Source organism: Podarcis filfolensis (assembly GCF_964270895.1).
Source record: "Podarcis filfolensis genome assembly, chromosome: 1".
Classification (NCBI taxonomy): Eukaryota; Metazoa; Chordata; class Lepidosauria; order Squamata; family Lacertidae; genus Podarcis; species Podarcis filfolensis.
Genome location: NC_139604.1, coordinates 12,266,113 through 12,281,923, shown reverse-complemented (window position 1 = coordinate 12,281,923; position 15,811 = coordinate 12,266,113). Strand labels below are relative to the sequence as shown.

At 45.8% G+C, this 15,811-nt stretch overlaps 1 protein-coding gene across 1 annotated transcript; it reads right to left on the bottom strand.

Annotated features, from left to right (window-relative positions):
• Positions 1 to 9,009: 9,009 nt before the first annotated feature.
• On the bottom strand, positions 9,010 to 15,710 carry MAIP1 (matrix AAA peptidase interacting protein 1). Its single transcript, XM_083572768.1, has 5 exons — positions 15,290 to 15,710; positions 11,950 to 12,021; positions 11,182 to 11,308; positions 10,046 to 10,196; positions 9,010 to 9,248 (listed from the first exon to the last, which is right to left on the bottom strand). The coding sequence occupies exons 1-5, from the start codon at positions 15,683 to 15,685 to the stop codon at positions 9,170 to 9,172; spliced, it is 825 nt and encodes a 274-aa protein (XP_083428894.1). The 5' UTR covers positions 15,686 to 15,710; the 3' UTR covers positions 9,010 to 9,169.
• Between the last annotated feature and the right edge of the window lie 101 nt (positions 15,711 to 15,811).

The window sequence follows — 15,811 nt, the reverse complement described above, 5'->3', positions numbered from 1 at the left end:
GTGCAACACTTTCAAGTTTCTGGTTTCCCTGGCTCAACATTTGAATGGTTCAAGCCGTCAGCTACCAGCACCGCATCTTTGCCATGCACCGTGCAGCAGTCACCGTGCTTAAAGAAGCACACAGTGGTGCCTGGCTTGGCGGACAGTGCAAGTTTGGTGCAGATGAAGCCACTCTCGGCACCCGCCCTGTCAGGCCAGCGCCCCTCACGTGAAGTTGTCAAGGAGGAGGTGTCCACCAAGACCACCATGCTGCCGGGATCTCCCGCTAATGGCCTAGGAGGCTGCACCCCAGCACTTGCCAGATGTCATGGCAATGGATAGATGGATGCACACACGGCAGGTGAGATTGAGGGACCGCTCTGGTACCAGTTTCTCTGTTCAGTGAAGTCATTAAAAGAAGATACAGTGGTACCTTGGGCTACAGACACTTCAGGTTACAGACTCCGCTAACCCAGAAATAGTTGTTGTAGTTTAGTCATTTAGTCATGTCCGACTCTTCGTGACCCCATGGACCAGAGCACATCAGGCACTCCTGTCTTCCACTGCCTCCCGCAGTTTGGTCAAACTCATGCTGGTAGCTTCGAGAACACTGTCCAACCATCTCTTCTTCTGTCGTCCCCTTCTCCTTGTGCCCTCCATCTTTCCCAACATCAGGGTCTTTTCCAGGGAGTCTTCTCTTCTCATGATGTGGCCAAAGTATTGGAGTCTCAGCTTCAGGATCTGTCCTTCCAGTGAGCACTCAGGGCTGATTTCCTTAAGAATGGATTGGTTTGATCTTCTTGCAGTCCATGGGACTCTCAAGAGTCTCCTCCAGTACCATAATTCAATAGCATCAATTCTTCGGCGATCAGTCTTCTTTATGGTTCAGGTCTCACTTCCATCCATCACTACTGGGAAAACCATAGCTTTAACTATACGGACCTTTGTTAGTACCACAGGTTAAAAACTGTGCTTCAGGATGAGAACAGAAATAGTGTGGCGGCGGCAGCGGGAGGCCCCATTAGCTAAAGTGGTACTTCAGGTTAAGAACAGTTTCAGGTTAAGAACGGACCTCCGGAACGAATTAAGTTCTTAACCCGAGGTACCACTGTACACCATTCAAAGCAACAAAACAGAAAACCTACCGTATTTTTCGTCCCATAGGGCGCACCGGCCCATAGGACGCACCTCGTTTTTTTTTGGGGGGGGGAAATGAATAAAAAAAAATTATTTCCCTCCCCCAGCCGCGGCTGCCGCCCCAAGCCTTGCGGACACTCGCCCGAAGCACGGGGAGCCCTCCGGAGGGCTCTGCGTGCTTCGGGCGGCAGGCTGCCGCCCCAAGCCTCGCGCGCCCGGCAGGACCTCCCGCCGGACGCGCAAGGTTTGCGGACACTTGCCCGGGCTGCAGGCTGCTGCCCGCAAGCCTTGTGAACCCGCGGGAACTCCCGCCGGGCTTGCAAGGCTTGCGGATAGCTTCCTGAAGCCTGGAGAGCGAGAGGGGTCGGTGCGCACCGATGCCTCTCGCTCTCTAGGCTTCAGCGAAAGCCTGCATTCGCCCCATAGGACGCACACACATTTCCCCTTCATTTTTGGAGGGGAAAAAGTGCGTCCTATGGGGCGAAAAATACGGTACTTGTTGCAATACATTCTACTGCAATCCGTTTTGCCTCTGCTGCTTTTCTGTTACATATGCCCATTTTTACCAGTTGCAAAATCATATTTTTTCTCCATAACGGTGTTTATAATTAGGGTTGTGCCGTGCTTTTTAAAAATAATAATAATAATAAAGGTTCTGGTACTTACTATGAAGTTGTTACAGTGAGTGCCACATGTTTAACATTGGGGGGGGGGAGCAAGTGCCAGTACTGAGTACCCTTGAGTAACCCCAGAAAAAAAAGCACCAGGACTGTGTATCTTGTTTTAATTATTCCACTACTGCAACTTTGGCAAAAACTGAATGTGGTAAAGGGCTGGATGCAGCAAATAATTAGAATAATGCAGTTCTTTGGCTGAATCTATGGCCCAAGTCAATTCTTGGATGGGAGACTATAGAAAGCCACATATAGTACTGAGAAATAGGCGAATAAATGTGTGTTTAAAAAACCCAACAACCCCAGATTGTCAATAGTCCCAGCAGTCTCCATTTTATTTTTAAATGGAAAATAATAGTCGTTATGGATGCAAAATAGGCTTCAAAGGGCCGGGAGGGGGGGCAGGAAGGAGGTGAATAGCCCAAGATGTTCCACTAGTGCTTAGAGGGTGGGATTCTGCTCCTTCTACTTTCAGCTATAATAATACCAAAGAAGTAAACAAGGAACAAATCGTTTAATTTGCAAAATTAGAGAGATCAGAGATTATCGCTTTTAATTGGCAGAGATTTGGGATTCATGTTTTCACTTCCCCACTGAATCATCAAACCATCTGCTGCAGATAAAAAGTATTAGGCTGAGGAGTATCCTTCCATTTAGGAAAAACTAGCTGTTTGAATAAATCAGCCATTGGTGTTTCAAGTTGCTGGAATAAAATAGTTGGGAGTGGCAACAAAATGTTCTAGCTGTAGAAAAACACTCCCACCTAATGTTTGCAGAAGGGAAGTGCAAAGAATACGGCCTCTTACATATGTTTTATATAAGGGTTATTCCCGCCCCCCTTTTCGTTTATGCATTTTTACAACTTATAAATACACCGTACAATATTCATCACTATCTCTTATCCTTGGACTTCCCAGTCCATCTCTCCATGGCATTCTAGGTAGTCTTTTGTCGGCTGCATAATCTAATATCCCACCCATTTTCGTCTCAGATCTTCCTTTATTTAATGCTATCTGCTGCTCATATGTTCATTTCTACTTGTAGGTTAAACTGACTATCATACCCTCTGAGATACTCTTCAAAACATTTCCACTCATTTCTTATCCATGACGCATCCTTATTTCTTAGTTTCGCGGTCATAGTTACTAATTCTGTGTATTTATTCTGCCATATTATTTCTTTCATGGGTATCTCTTTTTCATTCCATTTTTATCGCATATACGATTCTAGCTGCAGCAGTCACATATAAAAAGAGACTGAGTGCCTTTTTCAGGATTTCAGCGCTTGTTATCCCTAACAGAAAAGCCTCAGGTCTTTAGGGAAATGTGATTTTAAGGATCTTATAAATTCTGTATGAATCATCTCCCAGAATTCTCTAGCATATTTACACAACCACCACATATGGATCATGGCACTTCCAACATAGATTTGACCCCTTTCTGTACATTTTCACCAGTTTGCTGGGTGTCAAGTATCACCTTTGTAAATTTTCCTTAATAAGGTAGCAGGCAAAGAAGTTCAGTTTTTCCCCATAGTTTTCCCCCACACTGACATTTCTATATTATAACCAATATCTATAGCCCATTTAATCATTGTCGCTGTTATGTACTGAGTTGAATAAGATCCAAAATGCAGCAGTCTGATTGGTCCTAGAACAATAGGATCCAAAATGAAGCAGTCTGATTGGTCCTAGAACAATGCAGCAGTATGATTGGTCCGCAGGAGCCACCCAATCCAGCTCCAGGTGGAAGTGAATCCACAACCTGATTGGCCTACAGGAGAATCCCGGAATTAGCCAATCACGTGCAGCCCATTGTGTAAATAATGTATATAAAGCAGATATTGTGGGGGAACTTCCACTCCTCCTCACCACTATGAGCTGAATAAAGAGCATCAAATCCACTCTCGACTCCGAGTATATTTCAGTCGCCTTTACCAAGGATTATTTTTCCACCCTACCTGGGCAAGGTAGTGCTTCCCTTCCACTTTCAGTTCAGAAAATGTTTGCCTGTTGTAGAACATTCATCAACGTAAAGCATGGATCACAATATTGCAACTTAAAAAACCAACAACACGCTTTTAGTTAATGCTGAGTTTTCTCAGTTTGCGCACGAGATTGTGGCAAGGGCTTTCATGTTTGCTAATCTGTTTTGCTCCCTGCGCCACTGCCCGCAATTCTCTAGTTATCTCTAACCCAGCAATATTCCTTCCCCTGACTTTTCTGAGCTCTCCGTTTTAGGCATTGACTCTCTAGTTGTGACGGCAATATAGGTAGGTAAAGGCAAAGGTACCTCAACGTGTGCGTCCTCTCGGCGCCCGCCTGCCTCCACGGGTGGATCCTTCTCTCGCTCCCCCCGCTCGCTCGTGTGCTGTCCGCCAGTGGGGTCCCGGCCAAGGGGATGGCCCCAGGGCACAGTTCCAACCACGACGACCCACCCGCCGGTCGTGGCTACCTGGTTGATCTTGCCAGCAGCATATGCTTGTCTCAAAGATTAAGCCATGCATGTCTAAGTAAATATGGGCGTTACAGTGACTTAGTTCCAGGATGAGAGGAAGGGTAGCTTTCTGACTATCCGTCCCTGGGAATAACAGGCGACGACAATTGCCTTCATATCCTGCTTAGGGGCTTCCCAAAGGCATCGGGTTGGCGTCTGCTGGAATAATAATAATAATAATAATAATATATATATATATATATATATATATATATATATATATATATATGAATGGCAAACTGCGACATGCAGCGCCTTACTTGGATGTGTCTGGAGTCTTGGAAGCTTGACTACCCTACGTTCTCCTACAAATGGACCTTGAGCTTGTTTGGAGGTTCCAGCAGGGGAGCGCAGCTATCGTATACCCTTGACCGAAGAACGGTACACTCCTTCTATCTGGGATGGTCGTCCTCTTCCACCGAGCGCGCAGCTTCGGGAGGGACGCACATGGAGCGGTGAGGGAGGAAGGGGACACCCGCCTAGCCAGCCAGATCAGCCGAATCAACCCTGGCGATCAATGGGGTGACAGATGTCGCGGCCAGATCGCCCTCACATCCGAATAATAATAATAATAATAATAATAATAATGGTCTCTTCCAACTCTATGATTCTATGATTCTAAAAATAATAATAATATATTATTTATACCCCACCCATCTGGCTGAGTTTCTCCAGCCACTCTGGGCGGCTTCCAATCGAGTGTTAAAAACAATACAGCATTAAATGCAGTGGTACCTCGGGTTACATACGATTCAGGTTACATACACTTCAGGTTACAGACTCCGCTAACCCAGAAATAGTACCTCGGGTTAAGAACTTTGCTTCAGGATGAGAACAGAAATCGCGCAGCAGCGGCACGGCAGCAGCAGGAGGCCCCATTAGCTAAAGTGGTGCTTCAGGTTACGAACAGTTTCAGGTTAAGAACGGACCTCCGGAACGAATTAAGTACGTAACCAGAGGTACCACTGTATTAAAAACTTCCCTAAACAGGACTGCCTTCAGATGTCTTTTAAAGATAAGATAGCTGCTTATTTCCTTCACATCTGAAGGGAGGGTGTTCCACAGGGTGGGCACCACTACTGAGAAGGCCCTCTGTCTGGTTCCCTATAACCTCACCTCTTGCAATGAGGGAACCGCCTCGGTGCTGGATCTCAGTGTCCGGGCTGAACGATGGGGGTGGAGACGCTCCTTCAGGTATACAGGAAACAGAATGCAGGGCTTTATGAGTCTTTGGCCTGACCCAGCAAAGCACTTCTTACATTCCTTAGTGACATCACAGAATCACATACAGGGTTCTGAAAGCAACACAAACAGCGCCTCATACTTTGTTTAAGCTACCTGTAAAACTAATTCAAATATTACATACAGCATATTCTAATTGATGGGGGGGGGCATAATAGGAGAGACCGGGAGTTAATGACACTATATTTTTATACAATCATTTCAGCATCAATGTGTTACTCTAATGGGACAAACTTAAAAATAATATAGATTTTTCTCCTTAGCAATTAGTTGCTGGTTTTTTCTTTTTTTTTAACTGTAAGGTCTTTTATGCTTCCTTTAGGTCAAGCTTTCCCAAACTTGAGCCTCCTGCTGTTTTTGCACTACAACTCCCATCATCGTTACCTAGTAGGACCAGTGTTCAGGGATGATGGGGATTGTAGTCAAAAAACAGCTGGAGACCCAAGTTTGGGAAACCCTGCTTTAGATCCTGAAAAACACTTGGGTTGGAAGATGTTATGAAGGTTTGGTTAATGAAATAGATCAGTTTTGGAGAGAGACAGTGTAGCCTTACTGGAGTTCACCGATTGGGTCTGCGTTGCTCCGGGACAGGAGGAAGGAAGTCAAATGACACTGAGGTTGATTCAAAGAGTTTATTCTGCTCTCCGGATAGCAGAAGGCACTTGCGTGATCAAGTCCACAGCAAGTCCAAAGAAATGACAAGTTTCATGCAGTATATATATCCTCCAGGCCCCCTCTCCCTCCTACCCCAGGAGTCCAACCACGTCAGCCTATGTATGCAGGTTGACATCACATATGTTCTTGCTCTGGTATTCTTAACCATAAAAGGAAATTCCTTCCTGTACTTCTGACCATAAAAGGATCTTCCTCTTCCTACTCTTATCTTGGAGGAAGAGGTCGTCATCTCCGAGAACATGCTTTGGCGTTGTTCCGGACTTAGGTCTGTGTGTCTTTTGTGGTCAGCACATAAGATAAGATACAGATGTGTCTTCTCTGTTCTACTGGTGCAGTCAGGGTCATCCCTGCCGTCACAAACTGATAAAGGAGAGGGCTCTGAGCACAGCCGGGTTTTGGTTTATACATTGACTCAGAGCTCAAGTTAATGGATTTTAGTTAAGGAAAAATAGGGATTTTGGTGCAGTTTCAAACTGCCTGCACAGTCAGTTTTGGGTTTGGGAAACCCATTCCTTCAACAGTAGTTCAGATACTTAATTGGTGAGCTGCCCTACTTAATGAGACAGCATATGAATGAATTTATTAATACGGTCATAGACCAGCTTCAACACACACAATATCACAGATCATAAAAAATATCAGGAATACAAGGGACAATATGCAATAACAAAAATTTAAATATAAAAATTAAAATTAATTGTTAGCGTGCCCCCTGTAATTACCATTTAGGGGATTGGACATTATGGGATACCACTTGCTTCCTGCGATTGATTGCAGACGCACAGAATTTAGCTACATTTAATGTAGTCTTGGGCTTCTTGTCCTCTAGCAGTAATTTTAGACTATGGTATTCCGATTCTTTCCTAGACTTTTGCAAAACAGGTGTAATAAAAGTCAAACGTATATCCTCATAAAGACAACAACGTAATAGTACATGTGAAGCAGTTTCAACTTCCAACGAACCACAAGGACAGACCCGTGCTGTGTATGGTTTACCCTCAAATCTGCCCGAGACAGCATAATCACTGGCCTGGTCACACCCTGCAAGCATACATCAGATGTGTTTTGGGTTATGCAATATGGGAAAGCTTTCTTATATCATGTCAGATTATATGTCCACCAAGCCTAGTGTTGACAACTCTTCACTGCAAGCGGCCCTCTGGAGTCTCAGGCAGAAGAGAGTTTCTTATCACCTGCTACCTAATGCTTTTTAAATCAGGTGTGGGGGTCCTTTGGCCCTCCAGATATTGCTGAACCATCATTCCTGGCCACTGGCCATGCTTGCTGGGGCTGATGGGAGTTGTTCAACAACATCTGGAGAGTCAAAGGCCCCCCACACTTGTTTTAAATGAAGATTCCAGGGATTCTGCATGCAAATCAGTTCTCTTCCACTGTATTATATTTCCTCTCCAGTAGGTGTGGTAGCTTTCAGATAATGGGAATTATTAAAGCAAGGTAGCAGCAGAAAAAGCACCCCACCTTCCACCCCGAATTGGTAGGCATTTTGGGAAAGCAGTCTCTAGGTCATTTGTTAACAGTTTTGCCTCCTCCAACAGCTTACTAGAATGCCATTCATATGAATGAGTTGTCTGATGCTGGTAGGCACTATCGATGGCAATATATATTTGTGGCTTATGGGAAGAGTCAGGGCATCCGTTTATCATGGCTGATGTTGACGTAACACCCTCAGTGATTCTTCCACGAGTGCCTAAGCTACCAGATTATGGTCAGCATTAGAAAGGAGCAGGTCATTGTAGGAGGAACGAGAAGTCACAGAACATGTTTTGCTGATGAGACAGTCTAGTCTGACGTGGAGTTAATATATGCCTAACCCTCCATATAGGTTCAGAGTTTAAATCCTTCCAGTCATACAGGCGATACCAAAATTGCAATATGTGCACTTCATTGCTGAATTAGTCAGGAGCTAAAAAACAGATGCCTTCTCAATAGGGTGAGATAATATTCACTTATAAGCTCTCTGGCAGAAAACACACTTTGCATGTATAAGGATCCAGATCTCTCCACAATCACACTGAGCTCATCGAACCAAGCCTATAGTAGCCCTTTCTTCCTACCCTTTAATGTACCTCACCTTAAGAGATTGGGGGGGGGGGGTGAAGGGCAGTGAAGGAAGAGAGCTCATCACAAAGCTTAACTTGCTGTATAATCGCAAGTTATAAAGCATCTTTTCTTTCACAGTGGAATGCTACAGATGAGATAGGCCAGGCATGTCCAAAGTCCATTTCGGGGGCTGGTCAGTTTAATCTGGCCCCTGTGGCAGTTTATTTCCTGGGGTAAAATCCCAAAAAAACCCTCAAATCCCCCCAAAAACCTCAACAACTTCAATCCTAAAGAAAGCTCAACACCTTCAGGGTAAAATCAGCAACTTCAATCCTTTGGTTGGCCCTCATGGTACTTTACTTCATAAAATCTGGCCTTCTTTGAACAAAGTTTGGACACCACTGAGACAAGCTGTAAATTAGTTCTAATGTTCCTGAAAAACAAAGATTTTTGACTGTATCCATTATGTAACTTCTACTTTCGGTGACACATAAAACAGGAAGTTTGGAACTCACTTCTCTCCTTTCCTTATTGTGCACCCCCCACCCCGAAGAAAAAACCATTTGAACAGATCATTGAGGGGGGGAAACAGGACATTCAGTTATGAACTGCCAGACAATGCATCACTTTTTTTCAAATTTACACCAATATTTCTCAGCACAACCACTTAGCATGCTTCGTATTGAAAGTGACTTCGAATGACGCTTTCAACGGCGGGCAAAGAACACATCTGTGAAGTTTCCAAGTCTGCTGAAAAAGATTTTATTTTTATGCTTTGGAGCAAGACTGTGTTCCGGTAATCGAGAAGTACAAAAACAGTCCACAAAAGATTGTGGCACACAAATCTTGAGATGTCTTCTGATATGCCAGAATATTAATAACTGTCTATGAAAGTGTCCAGTCAATTCATTCTAATAGCTTTGGATGTTCAATCCGTGTAATTGTCCAGTCTGGTTTCACACCTTGTGTAAATTCTCTTCGAAATCTGGGGGTGGGGGGGTGGGGGAGAAAGAACAGAAATAAGAGACTATAACACAAGCCAAGCAGTAAAACTTTCGCAAATCCTTTATAACGCTTTTAGTGTTTTAGCAAATCCAATACTGAACTGATGGATAAAGTATCGTTTGGTAATGTAATAATAGGCTCAAACTTGGCTGCTTAATCCCAGTGGGTTGTATTCAATGTAGAAATAAGGCAAATATTCCACCAGCACAAGGTTATCTCCTTGCAAAGGGAAACATTTCCCTACTCTTCTCCCCCTGTACTCCTGATAATCTGTTTTGGGTTCCCCCCAACCCTCTGGTGCAGATTTTGGGATTGTGTGGGGTGCAGAGAAAGTCCAATGGTTCTTCCACTCTCACAGTTTTTTTATTTAGCTGGATACTTCCCAATGGTACAATAAATGTTGGGACAATAAACCAATCAAATCTTAATGTTTCTGTATCGATACTTTAGGAGACCTGTTAAAACATTCTCTCTTTTGCAGGAGTTTAATGTACCTATTCCTGGCCTCGACTTTTATTTGCCATTTTTTCACATTTATGTATTATTCACAATTATAAGTGCATAAATTCGATTATCTTCTTCATCCCCCACACCCACCTTACTGTTGCTCATATTTCAGGAGAGAAAATAGTCAACTAAGTGGCTTTCTCACAATGGCATGGGGTTTTTTTTTTCCAGGAAAGTACACCCTGAACTAAAATGCACTGATTTGATGGGAGTTTCTTTATATACAGAGCACAATGCTGTGGCCACGTAGAAAACCAAGGATGTGCTTACTCATAATTTGCTGTTAAAAGACGCTTCGTTTCCTGTGAAGTTTCATCTCCAAACACGACCTGGAATATTTTGGTTCCATCTGGAGTCTCATCAGGGAGGTCTGCACTCGTCAGATACCAGAAACGCATCAGGATGCTAACAAACTTTCTTCCTGTTTTCAAGATAAACAGAGTATTAGAAGAGGAAATACGATTCTACAGCTTGACAAGTGGATTGGTACAAAAAGGATGGAGCAGAAAGATGCTCCATTTAAGAACAAACACACACATACAGCCTAATTTGGAAGGCTATTATACACCTACTACAGCTTTCAAGGAGGTGAGGAAGGTGGTGGGACAACAGATTGTTGATGGAGAAAGGATGTTACTTCCACTCAGCTATTCAAAGGTTCTTAATCAGCTTAAAGATTTTAGGTCAGGCTTCCTCAACCTCGGCCCACCAGATGTTTTGAGACTACAATTCCCAGCACCCCTGACCACTGGTCCTGCTACCTAGGGATCATGGGAGTTGTAGGCCAAAAACATCTGGAGGGCCAAGGTTGAGGAAGCCTGCTTTAGGTCTTTGTCCACTCAAAAACTGCCATGCCAAAGAGAGAATGAGCCCCATGCTTAATACAGTGGAAGTTATTATTAAAGGTAAAGGTAAAGGGACCCCTGACCATTAGGTCCAGTCGTGACCGACTCTGGGGTTGCGGTGCTCATCTCGCTTTATTGGCCGAGGGAGCCGGTGTACAGCTTCCGGGTCATGTGGCCAGCATGACTAAGCCGCTTCTGGCGAACCAGAGCAGCGCACAGAAACGCCGTTAACCTTCCCGCTGGAGCGGTACCTATTTATCTACTTGCACTTTGACGTGCTTTCGAACTGCTAGGTTGGCAGGAGCAGGGACAGAGCAACGGGAGCTCACCCCGTCGCGGGGATTCGAACCGCTGACCTTCTGATCGGCAAGTCCTAGGCTCTGTGGTTTAACCCACAGCACCACCAGCGTCCCTCTAGTGGTATAGAAGCCCTTAATATTATTAATGTTAGCATCAGATTGAAGAAAAGTACTTTGAACAGTATCACAGACAACGGATGATAAGTGTTTCCCAAAAGTGGCCAAAGGATTTAAAGTAAAGCATTCTGAACCGGTTGCATACCACTGTCGTCATAGTAAATGCCAACATCTCCTGCTGTTGTGTACATTATTTCATCCACGTCAGCAGCTAGGGCACTTCTGTGGCTTTCAGAAAGTGAAGAAAGCTTCTCCTTCAGCACCTGCAGCATCTGATTGAGAAGGGATCATTGTTAACACATCTACAGAATGGAAGACGGCAGGATCTCCAAGGATGTGCTCTACAGGGAGCTGAGTTTGGGCACCAAGCACACTCCTTTTCACAAGGTGCTTAACTGAGAGATTCAGGTCTCACAACTTAGTCCCTCCATAAAGGTTACAGTCTCTAACTTGGGAGCCTTTCCCCCCCATGAGTGGCTGGTGGTGGAGATAGCTCACTGATGAGGGGAGAAGTACTCTGCATGTGTTCATAGATGGTCTTCCTAGTAGTACTACATCTTCCAGGAATGAGCCTTCCCACTGAAAGAGCTATGGACCTGTGCTTCTTTAAGAGATGGCAGTAGAACTGAGGGAGTTAAATGGGGGGTGGGGGACTGAAGAAAGAATGAAGAGAGTACGAAGTGGCAGTGAGTAGGTTATAAACTGCAGGACACAGGAGGATACATCCTGCTTTCTGTTACCAGAAGCTCAGGTGCTAAACCCAGTTTTTTGAGGTGTCAGTTGCTATTCCTGCTTAAGCAGTAGATGGGGGTAAATATGACCCAAATAATGTATTCTAGTCTTGGTCTACTACATCAGCTTAAGGAACAATGGATATATCAGTTTCACCATAACAATGGAAACAAACATTTACCTCTTTTGATACAAGCTCCTCCAGTAGATCATATTTACACTGAGAAATTAGCCTTGAAACAAGAGCAAAAGCCTAGAAGATAGGACACACAAACAAATATCAATTTTTTACTCCGAAGTAAATTCACAGTATTCTCTCTGTGTATTAAGTACATATTATGTCTCACAAATCGATGTGCTCTTGTTGTTCAGCTAGAGTCCCAACCAAAGCAACGGCAAACAGGGAGTGGTAGTTATTTTATGCTCAGTTGCCTAGACTGCTTAATGGTGTCCTGTTTGTGCAACTTGAAAACGGACTCGAATGATGGATAGTGCCAGAGAAAAGGAGGAAGAGCTCTCCTACCCAACCAAGAGGTAGTGCAGTAGAAAAAGGATCAATAGAGAAGAATTTCAAGCAACTGGGAAATCAGAGTTAGGGATGCCACCTTTCTTTCTTAGCTGGATTGATGTACCTTTAACAGTATCCTGAAAACTAAGGAATGGCATAGTCACTGCAGTCTTCATCACTAGACTTTTGGAATAGTTGTGGTAGGGAGGCAGGGAAAGAGAGGTAGGATCCTGTTGGATCAGACCAAGGATTCATCTAATTCAACATCCATCACTGTTTTTCCTTGGCATCTAATACTCAAAGCAATACAGTCCATGTGCCCAGAGGGGCCATTTAGTTATCACTGGTACCCTCCATGGATTTCACTTGTAAGAGACTTACACTTAACAACTTGCCACATGTAACCAGGAATGAGTGGGCTGCTAGGTGGAAGTAGCACAGTTTTCTCATTATTCCCTTGGCTTCCACAGTAACTGAAGAGAAAGTAGAACCACAACCAGCATTGAAACCAAGAAGGCTGGCGAAAGTGGGATGGACTGTTGCACCCTTCCTCCACCACTTTTTGATATAAGATACAGTGGTACCTTGGGTTAAGTACTTAATTCGTTCCAGAGGTCCGTACTTAACCTGAAACTGTTCTTAACCTGAAGTACCACTTTAGCTAATGGGGCCTCCTGCTGCTGCTGCGCCCCCGGAGCACGATTTTGGTTCTCATCCTGAAACAAAATTTTTAACCTGAAGCACTATTTCTGGGTTAGTGGAGGCTGTAACCTGAAGCGTATGTAACCCGAGGTACCACTGTAATTTCACTTATTTTTGACCAAACTGCGGGAGACAGTGGAAGACAGGAGTGCCTGGCATGCTCTGGTCCATGGGGTCACGAAGAGTCGGACATGACTAAACGACTAAACAACAACAAATTTCACTTATTTACCTTACTAGGTAATTTTAATCTCTTATTAATGTTTTAACTTTTGTAATGTTTTAATGTATGGTTGTAATTGTTTCTTGATTTTATTGTTTTATCATTTTGGTAAACCACTTCGTTCTTGTTTTTGTACAACTGAGCAGAATATGAAATAAATAAATAACAACACTAGCTTGCTAAAATGCTTGCCACTTGGATTTTCATGCTAGGCAGGGGAGGGGGATAGGCTACCTTTCCTCTGCAAACAGCATAGAAAAACAAGCTACTTCCGTCTTTGCAGTGCTCATGTTGCTTTTCAGGTCAAAGGAACCAGTGTTTGTCCGCAGACTTCTTTCCGGATTACGTGGCCAGCTTGACTAAACCGCTTCTGGCACAACGGGACACCGTGACGGAAACCAGAGCGCACGGAAATGCTGCTTTCCTTCCCGCCGCAGTGGTACCTATTTATCTACTTGCACTGGCGTGCTTTCGAACTGCTAGGTTGGCAGAAGCTGGGACAAAGCAACAGGAGCTCATCCCGTCATGTGTTCGAACTGCTGACCTTCCAATTGGCAAGCCCAAGAGACTCAGTGGTTTAGACCACAGAACCACCAGTGTCCCTAGTGAACTAAGAATGGTATAAATGTAGCATAAACACTGACAACTGGGAAACACTGGCCTGCGAGTGCTCCAATTATAGAATAGCCTCTACCAAAGGTGTCATGGACTCGACCTCAGGACGAAAGGGAGAAATGTGCTAAGAGGAGGGCAGGTTTGGCAATCCCTCACCGTGATCAACTCTTATCTGGAAACCTATGTCCCCACTGTGGAAGGACGTGCGGATCCAGAATTGGCCTCTGCAGTCACGGACTCACACCGTGTTCATGGAAGACAACCTTACTCGGCTACGAGTGATTGCCAAAGAAAAAGAAAGATAAGGTCGCCATAACCCAGGGTCGACCCAAGACATTTTGGCGCCTGAGGCGGATCACAAAATGACGCCCCCTTCCTGCCAGAAAAGAACGGGCGAGGTAAGATCTGCATCAGCGAGTAGCGGGGCCAGATTTAGGTTTGATGAGGCCCCAAGCTAGTGAGGTAATGGGGCCCTTTATATATCCAGTTGTCCTTTGTCAACAACAAACTGTCTCTGTTTTTTGTGTTGAATATATGCTATATGGTAATTGATGGACTTAACAGGTATCTAAAACCATTTGAACATAACAAATAGGAGCCTACACAACACACAACACTGCTGCTGTATGTAGATTTTATTTTTTTGTTTTTTATCTTATATTTTGGAAATGTACATCCAGTTTTCCCCCCTTGAATTATTTTGGGGGCTCCCAAGAGAGTGGGACGCGGGTGGCGCTGTGGGTTAAACCACAGAGCCTAGGACTTGCCGATCATAAGGTCAGCAGTTCGAATCCCCGAGACAGGGTGAGCTCCCGTTGCTCGGTCCCTGCTCCTGCCAACCCAGCGGTTCGAAAGCACGTCCAACTGCAAGTAGATAAATAGGTACCACTCCAGCGGGAAGGTAAACGGCGTTTCCGTGCACTGCTCTGGTTCGCCAGAAGTGGCTTAGTCATGGTGGCCACATGACCCGAAAGCTGTACGCCGGCTCCCTCAGCCAATAAAGCGAGCTGAGCGCCGCAACCCCAGAGTCGGTCACGACTGTACCTGATGGTCAGGGGTCCCTTTAGCTTTACAGTGGTACCTCAGGTTAAGTACTTAATTCATTCTGGAGGTCCGTTCTTAATCTGAAACTGTTCTTAACCTGAAGCACCACTTTAGCTAATGGTGCCTCCTGCTGCCGCTGCGCCACCGGAGCACGATTTCTGTTCTTATCCTGAAGCAAAGTTCTTAACCTGAAGCACTATTTCTGGGTTGGCGGAGTCTGTAACCTGAAGCGTATGTAACCTGAAGCGTCTGTAACCCGAGGTACCACTGTACTTAAGAGTGTAGGGCCCTAAGCTATAGCTTCTTTAGCTTATACGTAAAATCCGGCCCTGGCAAGGGCTGATGGGGAGAAAGACGTGCTGCCCCATGGATCCTGACCCCCTGAGGCGGCCCTCCTTCCCTCGCCTCCTGCCCAAATCCCCTCCTCACCTGCTTGGCCCCTTCCGTGAACTCGTGGACGCTGAACTCCTGGTCGAAGTAGGCGCGGACGAGGAAGAAGTAGAGGCGGGTGCGGAGCCACATGAGCGGGTTGGGCACCCCGACCACCACCACGCCGGCCTTCCGCCGCCCGCCGGGCTCGGGGCCGCCGCTGCAGGGACGCGAGGGGGCGACGGGCAAGCGGGGCGGCGGCGGCGCCGCAAGGGCAGCCCGGCGGGGAGAGGGAGGCCGCGGGAACCCGGCCCGGCCGGGCTTGGCCTGGTCCGCCGCCGGGAGCTGGAAGTACCGGCGCGGGTGGGCCGCGGGGACCCGCAGGGCCCACGGGCAGCGGCTGCGGGAGACGCCCACGGGCAGCGCCATCGCTCCCCGCCTCAGCCCTCCCGTCATCCCGCGGGAGTCCGGCCGCGAAAGGGGTCCGGGCGGAGCGAGAGAGCGCCGGGAGGAAGGTTCCGCCGGGAGGAAGGTTCCGGCCGCCTCCCCTCCAGCGCCTTAGGGCCGAGCCATAGAAGCGTC

Excerpts from the sequence above, each read along its gene's own strand:
- MAIP1 (XM_083572768.1), bottom strand. The coding sequence starts at position 15,685 with ATGACGGGAGGGCTGAGGCGGGGAGCGATGGCGCTGCCCGTGGGCGTC. Across the intron at positions 11,309-11,949 it reads AGGAGCTTGTATCAAAAGAG|ATGCTGCAGGTGCTGAAGGA; the intron begins GTAAATGTTTGT and ends CTTCTCAATCAG. Across the intron at positions 10,197-11,181 it reads CATTTACTATGACGACAGTG|GAAGAAAGTTTGTTAGCATC; the intron begins GTATGCAACCGG and ends TCTTGAAAACAG.